The sequence below is a fragment of the Colossoma macropomum genome, unplaced genomic scaffold (genome assembly GCF_904425465.1).
Source record: "Colossoma macropomum unplaced genomic scaffold, Colossoma_macropomum, whole genome shotgun sequence".
Lineage (NCBI taxonomy): Eukaryota > Metazoa > Chordata > Actinopteri > Characiformes > Serrasalmidae > Colossoma > Colossoma macropomum.
In genome coordinates this window covers 3,345,971-3,366,031 of record NW_023494795.1, presented here as the reverse complement: position 1 = coordinate 3,366,031, position 20,061 = coordinate 3,345,971, and the positions used below count along the sequence as shown (strand labels likewise).

At 41.0% G+C, this 20,061-nt stretch overlaps 1 protein-coding gene across 1 annotated transcript in view; it reads right to left on the bottom strand.

The window, feature by feature from the left end:
• The window catches only part of aig1 (androgen-induced 1 (H. sapiens)), a 68,773-nt gene that overhangs the window by 39,201 nt on the left and 9,511 nt on the right, over positions 1-20,061 (bottom strand). Inside the window, exons 2-3 of the mRNA XM_036582632.1 lie at positions 12,656-12,811; positions 683-784 (exon numbers count right to left, since the gene is read on the bottom strand). Coding sequence (XP_036438525.1) covers positions 683-784; positions 12,656-12,811 — 258 coding nt within the window. The remainder of the gene's footprint in view (positions 1-682; positions 785-12,655; positions 12,812-20,061) is intronic.

Sequence of the window (20,061 nt, the reverse complement as noted above, 5' to 3'; positions counted from 1 at the left end):
TCTGGATTGGTGATGTGTATGTTATGTAATGTTACGTTACAGCGGATTCATGGTCCAGCCCAAGCTACAGACTGGAATATGGATCGGTAAGTGGATCGTCCCTGTCTATCCGATATCCATTGAGTGAAGTGACGTCAACATCGGACCCGAAACCGTTATAGGACTGGTCCCATCCACATCACAGGCTTGATGCTAACTGATGCTGAAGTGACACCCTTTAAGAGGACGTCGTGGAGCATATAGTTGAGTGACTCTCATAGATTGAAAGCTGAAATCGAAACCTGCTCTGAGGTGTGTGTAGCTCTTAGCCATCATAGAGCCACTTTCATGCTTAGTTTTTCTGTTTTTTTTCCTGGCTCTGATTTTTCCCTTCTTTCTATCAGCGCCACCTATCCCACATCTCTCCCACATCACCAATCAGTGAGCCGGTCCAAAATATTAATGGATGGAATGTGTTTTTTTGGCTGTTTAGACGTGGAACAGAAATTTGACGTCATTTTGAAATACTGTGAGTATTTTTAAATAATGCAGTATATGTTATTAGCGTTATACCACCTAAACCTAACAATGGTCTCAAGTAATGATAAATTTGGGATTTTCGGTTAAAAATACTTGAGTCTTTACTGTATTAATGTATTACTGTATTAATGTAGTATTAATCCAAAATGGATTAAGCACTCACCATTCCATGGTTCAGCCATTGAGGTATAAAGTTGTCCAAGAGTCTTGGATACACAAGGTCTCTGTCATACAGATATAAGGTCCAGAACATGGTCACCACAAACTGCAAAAGAAAGGCATTTATTAGAAAATGTATTTATTTTTTGTTCTCGTCTCACCATACGCAATCCAGGTTTATGACTTCAGGTATTGTAAATTAATAAAATACATGGAAATTTGAGGGGCGGTTCCATGGTGCATTATACTGTAGTGTACTATAACTTATAGCATGGTATAACAGGCATACATAGACCGATCAGGCATAACATTATGACCACCTCCTTGTTTCTACACTCATTGTCCATTTTATCAGCTCCACTTACTATATAGGTGCACTTTGTAGTTCTACAGTTACAGACTGTAGTCCATCTGTTTCTCTGATACTTTGTTAGCCCCCTTTTACCCTGTTCTTCAGTGGTCAGGACCCCCATGGACCCTTTCACCAGTGCCAAAATGTTTAAGAAGTTGTCCCCAAATTTGATTTCACTTTCAAGGTCACGTCTGGCTCCGCAAAATGACTGAAGAAAAAAGAACATATCCCTGTTGCCTGAAGAAAACCTAACCTGGTAACTTTACAGGAAAAGGAAAAAATACTTTACTTTTAATGTAAGTCAATGGAACCAGATGTCTTTCCAAGTTGTTTTGGACCGTTTCTTTTGGTCTATTCATCATGAAATTCACACACAGTGTAAAGGACAACAGGCATTTTCAAATTATGTCAAAAACTGGAAAACGACAAAAATGGAGATACAAGGTTTTCTTCCTGTCAAGCACTGACCTGCGAAATGTCAAGCACTGACCTGCCTAATACACCCCCCCAACCCACTCGGCTCCATCCCAACAAAAAAACAAGTGCTCCATGCAAAACTATGACGAGCCTGAAAGCCAGTCATGAGCAAAGCAGACCGACATTTCTGCAGCTTGTGTTTTCATATCAGCATACCATAATTAATCCCTGAGAGCTGACTCTCGCCATGCCGCTCTTATCCGGCACTTTCTTGGAGCTATGGATGCCTTCTGTAAGAAGAACAGTGGTGAGCTTACGGTGAGATCAAACGCACCGCAAAAACAAGCACATTACTGTCGAGCACACAGGCCTCAGAGAAGGCAGAGGGGGTGTTTGAAGTCCCCGTCTCTTGCCGAGAAGCTGCTTCGCAAGTAAGGAATTCCAGCTTTCCCCTCTGTAATCCCTTTGATCCGCGCAGCCTTAACCGCTCCTGAACTACTCGAAACCCCTTCTTTTGCATTAATGGGCCTCGTTTAGGGATGTGACAGAACCATGTTTGGATTGGTTGTTCGAGACGATCCTACAAGATCCCTGTTTCCAGTAAGGGTCTGGTGATGACCACCGTGGGCAAATAAACAGGGCTGCCGCATTGGAGGGATGGGAGAGGTGAATGAGGGCCATTGATGTGGAGTGAGTGGTTTCCTCGAGCACCTCGAGAACGGATGGCCAGCCAGGCGGCCTCTGGAGCTTCAGAGTGGGTCAGTCAAATGAGCTCACTGCCAGACAGGTGGTTTATTTGGATTTTGCCCATTCCGCACCCTCAGTCTCAACACGTTATTCATGTCATCAGGCCTCTTTGCATAAAACCACACTGAGGGCAATGAGGCCTCCTTGCTTACCCAACCAAGCCAAAGCCATCTGCAGCTTCTGGGTGAAATGACCTCCATGACCGCTTTCGAAACCTGCTACAGAATACGCTCTGTGGCCACTGTATTAATTAGATCCCTTTCCAAAAATAATAAAAAAAAACTTTAAATTCATATTTGTGTCATAACATGAATAAATCTATACTCTTACCCTCTTACCTGCTTTACAGCGATGTCTGACATGCTATCATTGTTTAAGCCGGAGTTTCCCAATCATGGTCATGGACTGATACCAGAAGAAGGGGAGTTAGAAGCCTAACTGCTGAACTACACAAATAAATAAACACTATATTAACATTTTTTTTATTTAATTATTATTTTCAATATATTCTTGACATGGCCTCATACATGAATGTGGGTTGGAAGTGGCTGCTTTCTGCTGATAGCTAGCATAAGGAAGATGGCAAAAAATGATAAAAATGATAATATTCACAAACTTTTTATTTGGGCTTTTTATTTATAAGACTAGAATGAAAACATCCATCCATCCATCCATCCATCATCTAAACCGCTTATCCTTCTGGGTCGCGGTGGGGTGCTGGAGCCTATCCCAGCTGTCATTGGGCGGAAGGCAGGATACACCCTGGACAGGTTGCCAGTCCATCGCAGGGCAGAATGAAAACAATACTAAGATAAAAAAAACAATATTCAACATAAAATATGATGACAGCTGCATAAAATTTACAATGAGCAGGCATAACATTATGACCACCTCCTTGTTTCTACGCTCATTGTCCATTTTATCAGCTCCACTTACTATATAGGTGCACTTTGTAGTTCTACAGTTACAGACAATAATGTTATGCCTGATCGGTGTATATTCATCATAACTGTGGATGCTAATGTGCAAAATTGATTGAAGTCATGCAATTTCTTCCCGATTTGAAAACAAATGGTAAAATATGGCTAGTCATGTATGTTGCGGTGATACTAACCCTCCCCTCCCCCAGATCGCAGATCGCCCCTTTGGTTCATACAAACTATTTTGGGCTGCAATTTGATCTATGCTGCTAAAAAGTTTGGGCCAAACAGACCTGCTACCTTTTCCATACAACAGTGTCAAAAAAGAACCTAGCAGAAGTATTGAGTTTGGTTCTGGAGGGAGCAGAACTGTCCCTCACAGTTTGACGGTTTCCACGCTCAAACAAATCTGATGCTAATATGTTAATTGTCAGGTTTAGTATACTAGTATGCCCATGCCTATCCTATGGTTTCAGTCACATGATTTTTCTGTCGTGCTCCACACGAACGTAACTAGAGGTGAAAGATGGATAAAATCACTCTCCTGACTTTGGAAGAGAAAAAACGTTTCCTCGACAAAGTCGATAAAACAGGCTGTGATCCTTATACAGTTTCCCCTGAACTCCTGGTTCCACTTAAACTGGCAGAAAAGCTACCAAATTTGTGTTTTCCTGACGTTTATATTGATCTCATACTCAGCCCCTCCCCCTATTCCGAAGAGTCTCTCAAAGCATTTAAAAGCACAGAAGCCCACCGGCTCTTCACGTCAGGGTGGGTAAAGGACCCCATGGTGTTGCATAAAGAGGAGAAAACACTCTGTGATCATAGGAGGGTAACGACATCAGCTAATTAACACAGATCTGAACAATGCTGGACTTTAGATAACTTTAGCTGATGCTACCAGCCGAGAGATAAACAGGCGTCCCCCTAACGGAGCTGCAGACAGCCGGTATAACTTTACTCTGTGTTTCTGGAGATTTAAATCAGGTTTGAATGGAGAATCATAAGTGTTAAATATCAGACTGAATGTCGTGGGTCGTAAAACGATGTCGTGTTTCGACAGACGTGATTCTGTAAGTTTACTAGTGCAGTTAGTTCAGAATTCAGCTCCAGTCCTGAAACCCCTGCACTGCATAACTGTGGTTTCCTGGTTAAAATACCTGATCTTATTAGCTAATTAATCACTTCTTGAGCTGAACGAGGTGTGAACAGCAGAGAGAAACACTAAACTATACAGTGCAGCGGCTCCAAGCCTGGAGTGAAAACTGGTGAATCATTGAAGGCATTGTGTAGCGCGGTCACTCCCTGATTTGGTCCTCAAAATGGTGGCGACTATACAGTGTGACGTCACACGAAACGCAAGAATACTACTATATTTTATGACATTGCTCCAAATAACCTTCTTGCCAAAAGAGGTTATTTGAAGCAATTTCATAAAAGAACCAGATTTGGATTCTGTAAAACTTTCAATCATTAATTTTTTCTAAATCCATTAACTGAAAGCTAAACTGGTTCTTCTATAGAATTGCTACAAGGAATCTTTCACAGACTTGGCGTGTTTCAGCAGGAGAATCACCAAACTGTGCCGGACGCTGGCCCTTCAGGACCAGAACTGAATACTCCTGACCATTAAAAATATCTGCCACATTCTGCAAAAGTGTGGAAGAGTCATATACCTAAATGGTGCCACAGTAACAGAAGCTACCAAGGCTACAATTACCCATAAACCTATTAACATACAGCTTGTGTCCCCACATTGGCAACAGGGCTAATGATACCTATTGTACAGAGGTAAGCTGAGCCTCAGGCTGAGGGGCAGTGCCAAGTGACACGTAAGTTGTCGCAGGTAATGTACCTGTGTGGTGGTGGGATTTTTGTTATGACCCAAAGAAGAAGTGTGGAATCCTATGTTGGCTGTGCCTTAACCAGAGCATCACTCTGGCTGCCCTAGAACTTTCCACAAATTTATTATCAATGTGCTAATGATTGATCCTACAGATGGCACGATACTATTTTTTCTTTTCTGAGACGATACCAATACCAAAACCTTGAGTATCGAATCAGATCAATATGCATTAATTTTTGTTCTTGTTTTAAGAAAGTATTAGGCTTTAAAATAAGCTATTTTTAATTGAAGCCCTTAATTTAAGTTGTACCATGACCGAAATCTACAGGACGAAATACATAACCAACAACATAACTTATACAAAATCTCAGCTTGTATTTATTCAGTTTCATTTTTTCTCATGACCTACTTTATTTTGCTTTATTTTACTGTTTAAAGTACTTATAGATCTATAAACCAAAATCTGAAAGCCTCATTAATGTTTCAAAAACATTCTTTGAAATCACTTGTAAAATCAGACGGCCTGCATTTTAGACTGCAGATGCCTTTTTTGAATACCTGAAGCTATGCAAATGCTAAGATATGGTTGTGTCCATTGTTCAAATAGCTATGCCCATCCATACGAAATAATGTATTAGTCATAAATAAAAACTTTTGCATGGATACTTACACATGAAACGTCTTGATACTAGGGATGTTAATGATTAACTGATTACCGGTTATTAAACAAAAACTGCTTTCAGTTAAAAAGTTGATTAAACTGCAGATAAACAACTGATATTTGAATAGGTTTGGTTTTTCATTCAAAGCACGAATCAGTTGTTCTGAAAGCTCTACTTAGTGGTGCACATAGTGCTGGGCGATATGGCCTCAGATCAATATTACGATTGATTGAATGTTTCACCACGACTACGATTATTAAACGATTATTTTGTTTTTGTTTTGTTTGTTTTTTTGCCCTCATAGTTCACTGACAAGGTTTGTACCGTAAATATGTTCTGCATATCTTAATGTAAATCAACTCAACTGCCAGATCGGAATTCATGCAGCTTTTACGTCAATCCAACTCGACATTCGTCATAATCTCGCGCTGCTGAGACTCATAAACATTTGGGGTGATATTACTGCACAAAAATTAGAAGAGACTCATCCAAAACCCTCCGTGTTTGAAGAGATTTCTAAAGAAATGTCTGAACGCGGCCGCAGGAGAACGAGGCTGCAGCGTCAAAGAACAGTTAAAAGTCTGAAAGCAGAGTTTAAAGAATCCGAGGACGCGAACCAAAGAAGTGACCGCGCCCTTTTTACGGCTCGAACACATTCTGGGTGATGAGCCCAGCTGTCAGTCAGTGAAGCTTCATGATGGCTCCTGTGATGCTGGTGAAGATGAAGCTGATCCTCCGGGAGCGACTGGCGCTCGTTGGCGGTCGTGATTGTTTACCTCTGGATGAGCCGTGAAGCAGCGTGACGTTCTGTTCTTTTGAGCATGCGGGTCAGTTTAGGAGCTGATCTGTTCAGACTGATGTCTCATACAGATCACATTTAAAAGATAATCTGAACAGCCAAACAAAAAAATCAGATTTGGTGAGAAAATCAGATTTGGACCACTTTTACCTGCAGTAGTAAGTTTTAAGGGGACAGTACATGAACACACAGAGTGGAGAAAGGATTAGCAGAATTCTTAAATATCTAAATAACCAACATGGGCAAGATTACATTGGTTAGAGGTTCTGAATGTCGGTTTCGATTACTTTTCGATTAATCGCCCAGCCCTAGGTGCACAATTCCAGATCTTCCTGGATTTGACACTGAATCACGATGGAGCTGACTTCTAGACTTTCATTTATTTTAACTGATGGCCAGAGCTGTGGATAAAGGGGTACAGCAGAGATTAAACCATCCTAAATGTAATTTACACAATTCTGAATAGCTACATATCACAGTAGCCACGTTTACATGCAGCCTAATAAGCCAATAATAATCTGACTAATAGCTCAATCGGAATAGTCTAGTCCGATTGAGGCCATTCGGAATACAATTTCTATCCGATTTGTTCGAGGTGGGTAAACCTCTAAGTAATCCGTTAAATAGAAGAATAATAGCCATGTAAACGCCCGTATCTGATTACATTCCAATCGGAACGTGTAAGTACGTTTTGCGCATGTGCGCCGCGTCAAAGTTTATACCGTTCAACATGGCGGAGCAGAAACGGGTCTGCAGAAGAGACAAAGTTTATGCTCTGATCTTTAAAAGACGGCGGTGGGACGGACGTCCAGCTTATGTGTCTCGGAACACGACGTCTTCCTCTCGCCGCTTCCTTTATAAGCACATGTGAAGCACGTTTTTCTGAGTCTGACATCATTTTGAAGCAATTAAAAACACAAGCACGCCAACTGGAAACTCATCTCACACGGACTGGACCTCACGTGATCTTCGCTGTCATGGTAATGTTTACTCTAAGCGCTACTCCACGCATGCGTGTCATTTTGCATCGGATTACTTGTAGTGAGCATGTAAACGAAGATTTTCCATCAGATTGTTGAATAGAGTGTTCATATAAACACCTCAGTCTGAATCTTTAATCGGATTGTATTCAATCGGATTGGCAAAAATCTTTGCATGTAAACACAGCCAGATATACGATCAAAATCCATGCCTTTCAGCTTTTAGAGTCATTGGGCAAGGGTCCAACCTAACACTGAGACGTGCTGGAGTCAAAGACTGACCCCTGCTGAAGTGGATATGTTGGTATTTCTCCAATAAAATGGCTAGGATATTCGGCCACATGACCCAGTGCTGATATATAACACTCTAGTTGGCTGTAGCCTTAAGCTATAACCTACAGATATGTTTGTTAGATAACGGTTAGCCTATGTCAGGGGTGTCCAGGGTATCCGCAAAAGGCCGCAAGGGTTACGCATATGAACTCCAATCTGTGCCAGTCAGGACATATCTGCTCGTAAATATGAGTAAGCAGACTACATTACGTTACTGTCATATCTGTCACGTTAGGCATTTTTTCATTGAATAAAGCTTAAAGCCTTCTTTATATGAAAAGCAGTGCTAACTTCAACATTTTCATGGATTCTATTTGTGATTTTAGGATTGTTAATTAATGATTAATCACATTAATGGTCAAAAGAATTTGACAAAATTTGCGTTTCCACTTGTTACAGCCCATAAATTCGGTATTGTTAAAGCCAAATGCAGTAAAGCTCAGCATTTTGTCATATCTGCATTTTTTTGTTATGTTTTGATATTATGTCTATAGACAAGCATTCATTTTACAAAGCAGAGAGGGAGTACCAACATGCAGCATTCAACATAAGCAATGGCCTGATGGTCCAGGGCCAGTAAAAAAGTATGTTGGGCAAGTTGACTGGCCAGTTGCTGGCCTGTTCGGGCCAGTGACAGTGAGTGTGGCTAATTTAAAAGACCATTGCTAGGTATAACGCGCCCTTCGTAGCGTCCTCAGCAGCAGCGTTCTGCGGAAAAGCCTCCTCTGCAGCTAGTGCCAAATGATCTGGCCTATCAGGATTCAGAACTACAGCTGCGTCATAACTCCTGACCCACCTTTGAGGTGTTTGAATGGTGAGTGAGAGGTGAAGAAGGCAACTGTCGAGGTAAATACAAAGAAGGGGCGTTAAAAAATGATATTAAACGAGTGAAACAAGACTTGCAGCTTGCAGTGAAGAGATTCAACACAAAGCCTTATTTTTGTGTTTTCTGCTTTTAACCACAAGAACACGAGTGACGTTTAACTACGAGTGCACAAACTAGCTAACAATGTCACTGTGTAGTTCAGCTTAAGACTCAGATGACCTTCCAATGACCAAAGTGTTCCTTTGTTGTTTGGACGAATCATTACAGTGTATATATGATTAATAAATTAACAGGCTTATTTCTCTTGGGCCAGTAAAAATACACAAAGAGTCAATAAAACTCTACTAGCCCAGGGGTCAAGTGGGAGAAAACGGTTAGGTTGCACATTGCAATATGGCAGCCAAGTGGCTTCACTTCGCTGTGACATCATCTGCAAACTAATTCTTTATATACACTATATATGGCCAAAAGTATGTGGACACCCCTCCTGATTAGCCACACTTACTGCTAACAGGTGTATAAAATCAAGCTCATAGGCATCCGATCTCCACAGACAAAAACTGGCAGTAGAATGGGTCGTACTGAACAGCTCAGTGGCTTTAAATGTGGCACCGTCATTGGACGCCACCTTTGCCACAAGTCAGTCTGTGAAGTTTTTGCCCTGCTAGATCTGCCCCAGTCAACTGTAAGTGCTAATATTGAAAATTCAAAGCATCGCAGAGCAACCACAGCTCAGCCATGAAGCAGTAGAGCATGCACACTGACAGAGCGGGATGGCTGAGTGCTGTGAAAATCACTTTGCATCACTCAAGAACTGTGTCTTCATGAAATGGTTTTCGAAGGCTGAGCAGCTCCACAGAAGCATTACATCACTGTGTGTAGTGCCAAGTGTTGGTGTGGTGTAAAGCACCGCCACTGTATGCTGGAACAGTGGAAATGTGTTCTCTGGAGTGAGGAATCACACTTGGCTATCTGGCAGTCTGATGGGTGAATCTGGGTTTGGTGGATGCCAGGATAACACTACCTACTGGAATGCACAGTGCCAATAATAAAGTTTGGTGGAGGAGGGATAATGAGCTGGGGCTGTTTCTCAGGACTTGGCTCAGCCCCTAGTTCCAGTGAAGGCTAATATTAATGCTATGGCTATTTTAGAAAATTATACAGTTCCAACTTTGTGGCAACAGTTTGGAGAAGGCCCTTTCATGTTCCTGCATGACTGAGTCCCTGTACACAAAGTGAGCCCCATAAAGACATGGTGTGACGGAACTTCAGTGACCTGCACAGAGTCCTGACCTGAGCCCCACTGAACACCATTGGGATGAACTAGAATCTAATGTGAGCTGGGCCTTCTCATCCAATATCAGACCCTGACCTCATAAATGCTCTTCTGATTGAATGGACACTCTAAATTCATGTGGAAAGCCTAATCAGAAGAGTGGAGGCTGCTATAGCCACAAAAAGGGGTGGGGACAACTCCACATTAACGCTCATGGTTTAAAACAGGATGTCCAAAAAGCTCATTTAGGTGTGATGACCAGGTGTCCACGTATTACATTTCATATCTTTCTATGGATAAAACATGTAACAGAAATCAGAATCAAAATCAGGCTATAGAAACAGGTCACATAATCAGATATTCAATCAGAATTTACTCTTTTTTCCTACAACATCCATCATTTTCTTGTGGTATGAGTTTGATACCGATATTGGGTATCAGATCAGCGTCATTTCTAATTGATACTCTTTCAAAAACGTCTCCGACTTTGGCCAGAGAATTCATTCCTCACCACTACTCCAAACCTAAGTCAGCATGTTCCCGAAAAAAAGACTCTCAAACTCTCTATCACCCATCATCTTAGATCTTCCCCATCTCCATCGAGCTTAAGACCAAAACATCAGGCACAGCAAAGCAGGACATCTGCAGTTTCCATTCAAATATTTTCCATCCAATTATCTGATGGATATTACGGACACAGTGCGCATAAAAGCAAGAAAAACACGCAGAGCTTCCGCTTCAAACACACTTCTTCATGACAGCTGCTCTGGTGCTGCGTCATGCCATCCAGCGCAGATAGACGGCTGGGCATTTGCAAAGCAAATGGCGCTGTACATTAAAGACAATGCGCCGGTGTCCCTACTCGCCTTATGCAAATCGGCGCTGAGGCCGAGCTCCAGATATAGCGGTACAGGCTGAAAGAATGCGGCAAAGGTCTGTTTTCATGACCAGCGTGGGACTTTTTCATCTACAGCCCCACCCCCAAAAACCCCCCATTTTACATATGTGTTACACAACTCAAGCTTTGGGTGATCTAAAAATAGACCCCAGGGCACATGGTATCTATTCACATGTGAGCAAAAACACTCAGTTCTTTTCCTTTTCAATTATCCCCCCTTCAGTGCAATTATGCCTTCACTGAGCGACTGGAATAACAGTTTAAAGAGATCTGGGAGGACATGAATCAAAGACAACTGTGTGGTCAGGTTGAAAATGTCCACTGTGCTCTTTACAGAGTCTTTTTTTTTTAGCTATTGAATGATGGCCTAAAATAAGATTTGAATAGTTGTCTCGGCTGATCTGTGTGGTTTCATGCATCCCAATGTCGGTGGTATAAATGGGAACGAAAGGGCAATTCTTGGTCAGTGTACTGCACTCACTGTAGTATTACAGTGGACTCTTCTTTGTTTACAAAGGAACTTGTGGCCAGTAACTATAGCATGTATGGTGGTATCATACAACTAACTGTCAACATAACTTTCTCTATATTCATTAGGTATGTAAATGTTAGTGGTCCAAAACATTATCAATGCAACTGGTCGCATTTTTTGAGGCCACTGGACCGAGGTCATTTTGAGGCCATTTGGATTGAGAGTTCACTACACTTGTCAGGCGTAAAAGCTGTTTTTCAAACCCAGGTCCAGCCAGAAAATGAATCTTTGGTCCACCTGAATCTGTGTTCTGGTATTCACTTCAAGTAAACTCCCTTGCAGTCCTCACTGTATCTGAAAGCTATTCTAGCCATGGTGTCCAATAATATGATTGATTTGTCACGTTAATTCAAGTTTTCAGTTTTTCTTCTCCTTTATTTTAGCATGCAGGGATGAATCTCTACTAACATACCATCTTCAAAAAATGCATAATATCCCAATTAACTGCAATTTTGCTCTAGAAACTCAAGAGAGCTGACAGCTGACAGCTTAACAGTACATCACTGGTGATGAGCATTTACTTTCTTTTCAATGTGTTGGACAGAATCATGGATAACTCACTCATTTGCCTCCAATCTCTTCCCCGCTGGAGATTGGAGGCAAGCACTCCACTATAAGCACTCCTTTCCTAATTTAAGCATGCTAAGGGGGCTACAGACTGCTTAGGTAAGACTCCCAAGTAACTGTCACTTCTAATTTACCTTTCATGGCTAAGTCAAATCAAATCAAATCAAATTAAATCACGTTTATTGTCACATCACATTTAAACTAGTGCAAGGTGAGTAAAAATCTTAGGTGCATAGCCTTTGGAATTTTATATATATATATATATATATATATATATATATATAAACATATATTTCCAATGTACAGTTGTACAGTAATAAATTATGAAATAGAACTTATTGAATGAGATAAAACTATAGTATGTACTGTTGTACATATTTCCGTATGTGCAGTTAGTGAGTCTGAGATAGATAAATAAATGAGATTTTAGCCCCGAGTATGAGATGAGATGGCTAAGTATCATAGTGTGAACTTTAATATGCAAAAAAATGTGAAATTACATTGTCAGCCACAAAAAAGGTGTTAAATGCCAAATTATACTTCATTAATTTTGCACTAGAGCTACATGACTAATGTTACTACCAAGTAGTAGAACCTCATCTCACCCAAAATATAAAGACACGCCCTCCATACTCTTGCTTTAAATGACATTGTTAGGAGTGCATTTCAGCTGTTAATGAAAAAAAGGTCTTAGGGTGTAGTTGTTCTTTAAGAGCGGTTGGTGAATGAGGCCCTCATTTCCCCATTTTTTCACAAAGCACAATGCATGATTTTAGAATAATAAGTAAGTCAGAGTTGAATGAATGGATGCAGGATACTTACAACTCCCACAGGAAAGGCCAGCACAGCCATCATCCAGTCTCGCAAGCCGATCAGCTTCCGGAGCTGTCTTTCCTGCTCCATGCTGGCCGTGCCCTTCGTCAAAAGGCTAGAGAGGTCCGTCAGGACGCACACACCAAAGAACACAGCTTGTATGACCTGGAAAGAAAGAACACTAGTTAGGTAATGCAGTGTAGCCTAACATAGCTGCCAAATCAATTTTACCCAATTCAGCTCAGTATTTGTTAAGTACAGTGCTTTTAACAGGCCAGTAATCTCATCACTGTAGTGTTTTTATGACTGTTCTCTGGGTTGTCTGCTTCTCTTCACGGTTCCACTGGATGGACAACATTGCACAACCCCATTTCCAAAAAAGTTGGGACGCTGTGCAAAATGTAAATAAAAACAGTTGAGTGAAATGCCAGACGACATGTAAGGGAAGCAAAGAGGAAATTTACTCAGTACAAGATGTTACATATGTATTACCTCACCCCTCTTAAGCTGTGTAGAATGGGCCTGAGTAAGAGTGATAAACGCTGGAAATGCTGCTTGCAGAAGGAGACATATGTACATGCACTTTGGAGTTGCCCTCTTGTGACAGAAATTCTAGAAATGTTAGGTAAATGGGCTGGTTTTATTATCCCACTATCGCCTAGACTGTGTTTGTTGGGGACAGGACTGAATTACCAAATGTCTCAGGTAACAACGTCTCTCTCATCGTAGAAGACATTACCACAGCTGCTAGAATAATCATAGAGAGCATAAATGTGTCAAAAGACTGGATGACATTAACGACTGAAACAGCAGCATTTCAGTGAATGTTAGCAAGACAGACAGGCAGCGGGAAAATGTCTGACACTTGGAACTTGGAGCCTGGAAAAGGATGGCATGCCCACTCCAGGTAAGGTGACAGGACCTGCCCCAGGTGAAGGGGTGTAAGTATCTCGGGGTCTTGTTCATGAGTGGGAAGAGGGACAGGCTGGGACAGGCGGCAGCAGTAATGCGGTCACTGTACCGAGTAAACGACTGCCCACCTGCCGGACGGACACTGATGGATGATTGTCTATGGAGCTCTCCTGCTATCCGCTTCAGACCAGTTGCCCACGCCCCAGTCGCCGCCACTTGACTTGGACTAGCTGCACACTCCCACTCTACACCGAAGTTTTCATGGACTCCTAACTACTACTACTATTACTACTACTACTATTAATATTAGGAGTATAATAATTTTGTAGGTAGTTTGACCAGAGGAGGATGGGTCCCCCCATGTGAGCCTTGGTTCCTCCCAAGGTTTCTTCCTCAGCTCTGAGGGAGTTTTTCCTGGCTTGCTCACCTGGAGGATTTACATTTCATGTTAAAACTTTGTCTTTAATGGATTTCTGTGAAGCTGCTTTGTGACAACATCAGTTGTAAAAAGCGCTATACAAATAAATTTGACTTGACTTGTACCGGACTGTAGTGGTGAAGAGGGAGCTGAGCCATGAGGCAAAGCTCTTTGTTTATTGGTCGGTCTACATCCCCACCCTCGCCTGTGGTCATGAGCTGTGGGTAATGACCGAAAGAATGAGATCACGAATCCAAGTGGCGGAAATGAGCTTTCTTTGCAGGGTGGTGGGCTGCACCCTACTGACAGGGTGAGGAGCTCAGTCATCTGGGAGGAGCTTGGAGTAGAGCCGCTACTCCTCCGCATTGAGAGGAGCCAGTTGAGGTGGTTGGGGCATCAGATCAGGATGCCCCCTGGATGCCTCTCGGTGGGGGTTTACAAGGCACAGCCTACTGGGCCGAGACCCCGGGGTCATCCTGGACCCGCTGGAGGGATTATATCTCAGCAACTTGGGGTCCCCAGGAATGAGCTGGAGGAAGCTGTGGGGGGCAGAGTCATCTGGGAATCTCTGCTCTCCCAACTGCTACTGCGACCCTATCTGGACTAAGTGGTTATTGATGATGATGATGATGATGATGACATTTCTATAGTACAGTTTGTATACAGTCCATTAGCTAAAGTAGGGACGGGAAAAGTACAGCGGATTTCATCTGTAACTCTCAGTGATATAATCCCACATCATTCCTGTTAGCCGTGACTTCAGAAGGATGCTCTGTACTCACTATTCTGATTGTACTTCTATCATATGCGAATTGTTTTGCATGTGAACTGGAGAGCTGTGTCTTGTTTTCTCCTTTTTCGCAAGCTTAAAAAGCAAGAGAAACAAGGCTGATCGGTATATGTATGTGTGTGTGTGTGTGTGTGTGGACAACATGGACAGGCTGCTGACTGGCTACAGCTGCTACAGGAGAACCCTACGCTGGACATGTGATATTTTAAACATCTGGTATTTTTACATAAACTGTTATGGCTGTATTGATTTAGATAAACAATAATGTGGTGAATCCACCAGATCTCTGAGTAACAAACACATCAACACCACACAAGGGTTAAGGCCTGAGAAAGCTCTCTGGATCTCGGCATGGGAAACCACTCACTTCAACAATCAAGAGCAAACCAACCTAAATGTCTGAGGTTTAAATTAGAAAGACTCCTCTGAAATCCTCTCTAATGATGTTCTATTCATTGACAGCTGATGTGGTGCACCTGATTCTAGGGCCCAATCCCTTCTTTTCCCCTACCCCTTGTTTTCGAGTGTCACCCTAACCCCTTAGAACTGAGTTAGTGGTTGAAGTCTTGCCCTACGAAATGGGACCCTCAAATAAAAAATAAAAAAACATCACTTCATTAACAGCTACCTGCGCTGCTCTGTAGGCGACCCTGCCAGTCTGCAGTGACAGCAGAGGAGGGTAAAGTTCAGCTCCTCACTGCTGGGCTTTAGTTACATTTAGGCCATCATATGATCTTCAAAGAGGGGGGCAATTATTTATTATCACCCACCCCTAATTCTTCAGTGATATGAAGCTGAAGTCAGATATTCACCAGATTCTTGTTCGAATTTTCCCGTTCCACCTTAAATGGTGCAGCAGTTACATTCTGGTGCTTCAGGCATCAGAACTGCTGGACTATTTAAGGTGGAACGGGAAAGTTAGCTAGCTAGCTACCGAGACATTAGCATGGTATTAGTGATTTTTTATGTTTGTTATGAAGAAAACGACCATAATACACTGAAATGACATTAAACTAAGATAATACTATAGTTATTGTAATTTTTTAACTGAGAAAATTCTCACATTTGTGGGTTTCTTTGGTCTCTTGTTCAGCCGTCTTGCCGGTTTTTCTTTTTTTCTCATTTTGGAGTCTCTGAAAAATCTCTGTTTGGAGGATCATGTAGCCCTAACACTTCTCCCTACCCCTCTATCTCAACAAGAATCGGGACACCCTACCCCTAGACGTGAACGCACGTGGAATGGAATTGGGCCTAACAGTAGGCATTTTAAGTAGTAATAAATATGGACATGTCCTACCTTTTTCCTCAAAAATGATTGTTTTCAGTTTTGTTATATTTTTAGTTATATTACCTCCTGCCTTGTTTAAATGAAGATCAAATGCCCATATGTTTAAATATGGTAAAAAAGACACACTGTGACTGTGGTACTCGCAGCTTTCAGAGTGAGAATAAACCATTCTCTTCAAGCTTCTGCCTGGCAGCGGTGGTATCAGCGCCGAGCGATTACCTCAGCATTAATTTACGAGGGGAGTACATTATTCACGTTCTTTTCTCTCATCCGAAGAAACCCAATACACAAAAAAGTGTGTCTTTTATTCCCATTAATTCACTGTTTAATTTTTTATTCCTCATTATCTTCCCAGTTGGCAAATTGCTTTTGGAGGGCTGAAGTGAGGAGTGTCCTGTCACAGTGCTACTACACACCTACACGTGCACACACACACACACACACACACACACACACACACACACACACACACACACACACACACACACACACACACACACACAGTATCGCTCATTTGCACAACGACTGAAAAAACCCAGTAGATTCTTCACACCTTTCTCTTCCTCCTTTGATTCTTGCTTTTAGTTTAGGTTTAAAGTGGATTCAGTTTTTCCTCTTTTGCACCAACTCGGTGGTTTAAGCAGCAGTTTCTCTGTAACCAGCATGAAACAGTTCACCAGCTGAACAGTGACTATTTCGTCTTTAGCAACAGCAACAATTATTTTGTGGACTGAGACACGAGACTCTGAAATGGTTTGCATTCAGCATTTGCAACCTAATTAAATCATTGAGCCACTAAAAACTGCTGTTTGTAGTGCAACAAGGAGATTTTCCACAAGTTAATCTCAGAACTGTGTAGAGCAGCCTAAACCTATACTCAAGGAAAAGTACAGGGAGATTCACTTGAAAGAGGCCCCAAATATTCTGCTGTAACTCCCGTTAGGATTAAGCAATCTGAACCAAAAAAATGTGCCACATACCTTGATGTGTGTGTAATCGATTGCATTACATGTGATGCTGGAAGTGACCTCTGTTTTCTTACAGACACATGAAGGGGTACGGGGGTCTGCACCTGGAAGTTGCAAACGGAGGTTAAACGTGGCGACGGCTGTCCAGCGCCTCCCTCATCGCTCATCGCAGGGGCAACCTGACTTTGAAGCTCCATATACTGAGGAGCTCATTGCACATTGTTTCGTTCAGATTGCTTCGTCCTAGAGAGAGTTATTACAGAATATTCGGGGCCTCTTTCGAGTGAATCTCCCTGTATTTTTACTTTGGTGAATTTAAGCCTGTGCTGATAACTGGGTCCTTATACTCAGGCATCATGTGGAAAAAAAAACAAAGTAAATAATTCAACAAAACAATTCAATTTTAGTTAAACGGTTTGACTCTGAACCTTCTGTTTTGAGGCTGTGCGTGTAGCGTAAAGAGGTAACGATGAACAATGTGGTCCGAAAAACCCCCACAAAATCTCACCCAAGACTTCAGACTTTCAAAATGATTATTTCAGGCTTTTTCAGCGTGACTAGCAACGCATGCACACCATATTTTAGTGTGTGAGGGCACACTGCAATATGGGAGTTATCCAATATTCCAGTTAGGGTCACACAATATAGATATAGACACCATACTGAAGTTATATTGCTACATACTGTGATTGTGATATACCATCTAAGATATTTAAAACATGACTGAACCATTGATATGAACAGACTGGCCTGCATTACTTCTAATCAACATGATTTATGTTTGTCGGATCACTAGTTAGGACAGCCACGACACACAAATCAGGTTAAAGCAGTGGTCTCAAACTCAAAACTCTGACCACTAGCCTGGTCTTCTTCAAGGTGGGGCTTCCTAATAAAAGCAGGGAAAAAATAAATCCTGTATATTTTTTTCAAGGATGTGTTTAAACTACACAAAATATACACTTTTTAATGTTTATCAGCATACCACAAACTACAACTAGGACTACTACTAGGAATTATAATACAACTAGCACTACTAATAGTAATATAAAAATGAATAAATAACAATAACAATTCCATAAAATTAATTTTTTATGCTGTGTCTACTGTGTCTTTGTCTAAATTAGAACAATAGTTAGAACAAGTTAGAACTGAATCACAGCCAGTAATTATTATTATTTTTTTTTATTGTTAGTAATGGTAGTAGTAGTAGAAGTACTACAAATACATAAGCATTTACAAAAAAAATCTTTTTTTTTTCAATTAAATCACGTAACTTACATACAAGAATGTTTGAAAACACTGAGTCACGCACAACTATGCAATGACATTGTGGTACCGGTGTCAGGGATGAGCATTCAGAATAATTTCGATATTCAAGTATCCGTAATAGTTAATGGATGGACTTTTAATGTTTACACTTATTATTTTTGAACTTAAGTGTATTTAAATTCTAATTAAGCCATGAATACATACATGTTAAATGCATTAAGTCATGCTTTTGAGTGTTTTTTTACCTATATTTTACTGCTAGTTAGTTTGAGTTAAATGCCTTAATTCATCCGCACTCTTAGTGATCTGTGACTAGTTAGAATAGCCACAACACAAATGTACTAAAGCATACTGTAAACTTTATGCTTTAACATACACTTCTAAATACACTTAAGTTGATAACAATTAGATAGATTTTGTTTAAGTTTGCTTCAGTAGGTTAAGAAATACATTAAATACACACATGTATATATATATATATATATATATATATATATATATATATATAAAACTACACATTATTATAATATACATTTCCATAAAGCAAGCAGAGGGGATACAAAGATTTTTTGTTTCAATATGTACCAAGATGTCTGTCAGAGAAATATGCCTTCACTGTTTCTTGACCCAGCTAACATCAGCTAGAGTGGTTATCCAAGTAAGCAATAAAGCTGTGCTATATCTGCTGTCTCAACAAGGCGTCTGCACAACCCCTAAACTGTGTACCAGCAGTATTCAAACACTGTGTGAGTACACTGACCTGCCTCGTGTTATTTATCTCCCAAAATTGCAAAATAGATCAGATGCTGAAACATCTGGAGTAAAAATGTGCAATTCTGTGTGCTGAATATGTGCTGTCATTGTATTCTGTTGTAACCAAACCCTCCTAAATACCGCATGCTTTACTGTTTGTACCATCAGAGAAAAATGCTTCTGAGATTCTTAGGCTATGATCGGATGGCCGTGTGTTTTCCAGTCATAACGCTATTATATCCTGAGGCAGGACGCGGATTTACCTCAAAACTATCTAATATATATACACAGAATGGTTTCCATGACGCTAGAGACTGGAGGGGTAGTGATAACAATCAACAGATTGGCTGCATTTGTGACATTTCTCTTTAGAAATTAGTCATATGGTAAATATGACTGAAAAAAATGGCTAAAAACGGCTAAACGGCACAAAAAACCTGACGACCACTCCTTTAAAAAGCCAAAAACTGTCTTAACAGACAAGGTTCACAGAGGCACCAGTCTTGATCTCAGTTAATCAGCGATTTGAAGAGGTTAGCAACATTTTAACTTATGCTGACCGTACAGTAGAAGACTTTGAAAAGACTTTTGAAAGACTAAAGTCTGACACCCTCTCACATCTAAAGACAGTGTCACGATTTTGCAAAGACTGGGAATCTTGCAGGGTCACTATTTACAAGACTGCAACTAGATTTCTGAGATCATTTACCATCATGCACCTGGTGGAAATTTACAAGCAGATAAACACTTTTCCTTCCACTCTATAGTGGTACAGATGGGAACCTGTAAAATGTGCTGCTACTTTTTTAATTTGACATAAAGATTTACACACCAACAAAACATGCAGCGATTCAGCATTGATTGGGTGTTATGAACTAAACCATAAAAAACAAACAAACAAAATAAAAAAAAAAAGTGTAACTGTGGCACGTCACTATTTGCATGAGCCAAGACTTAAAACTTAAGATAATATTAAACACGGTTGATTTTGTCGCAGTTTCAAGACGAGAAAAA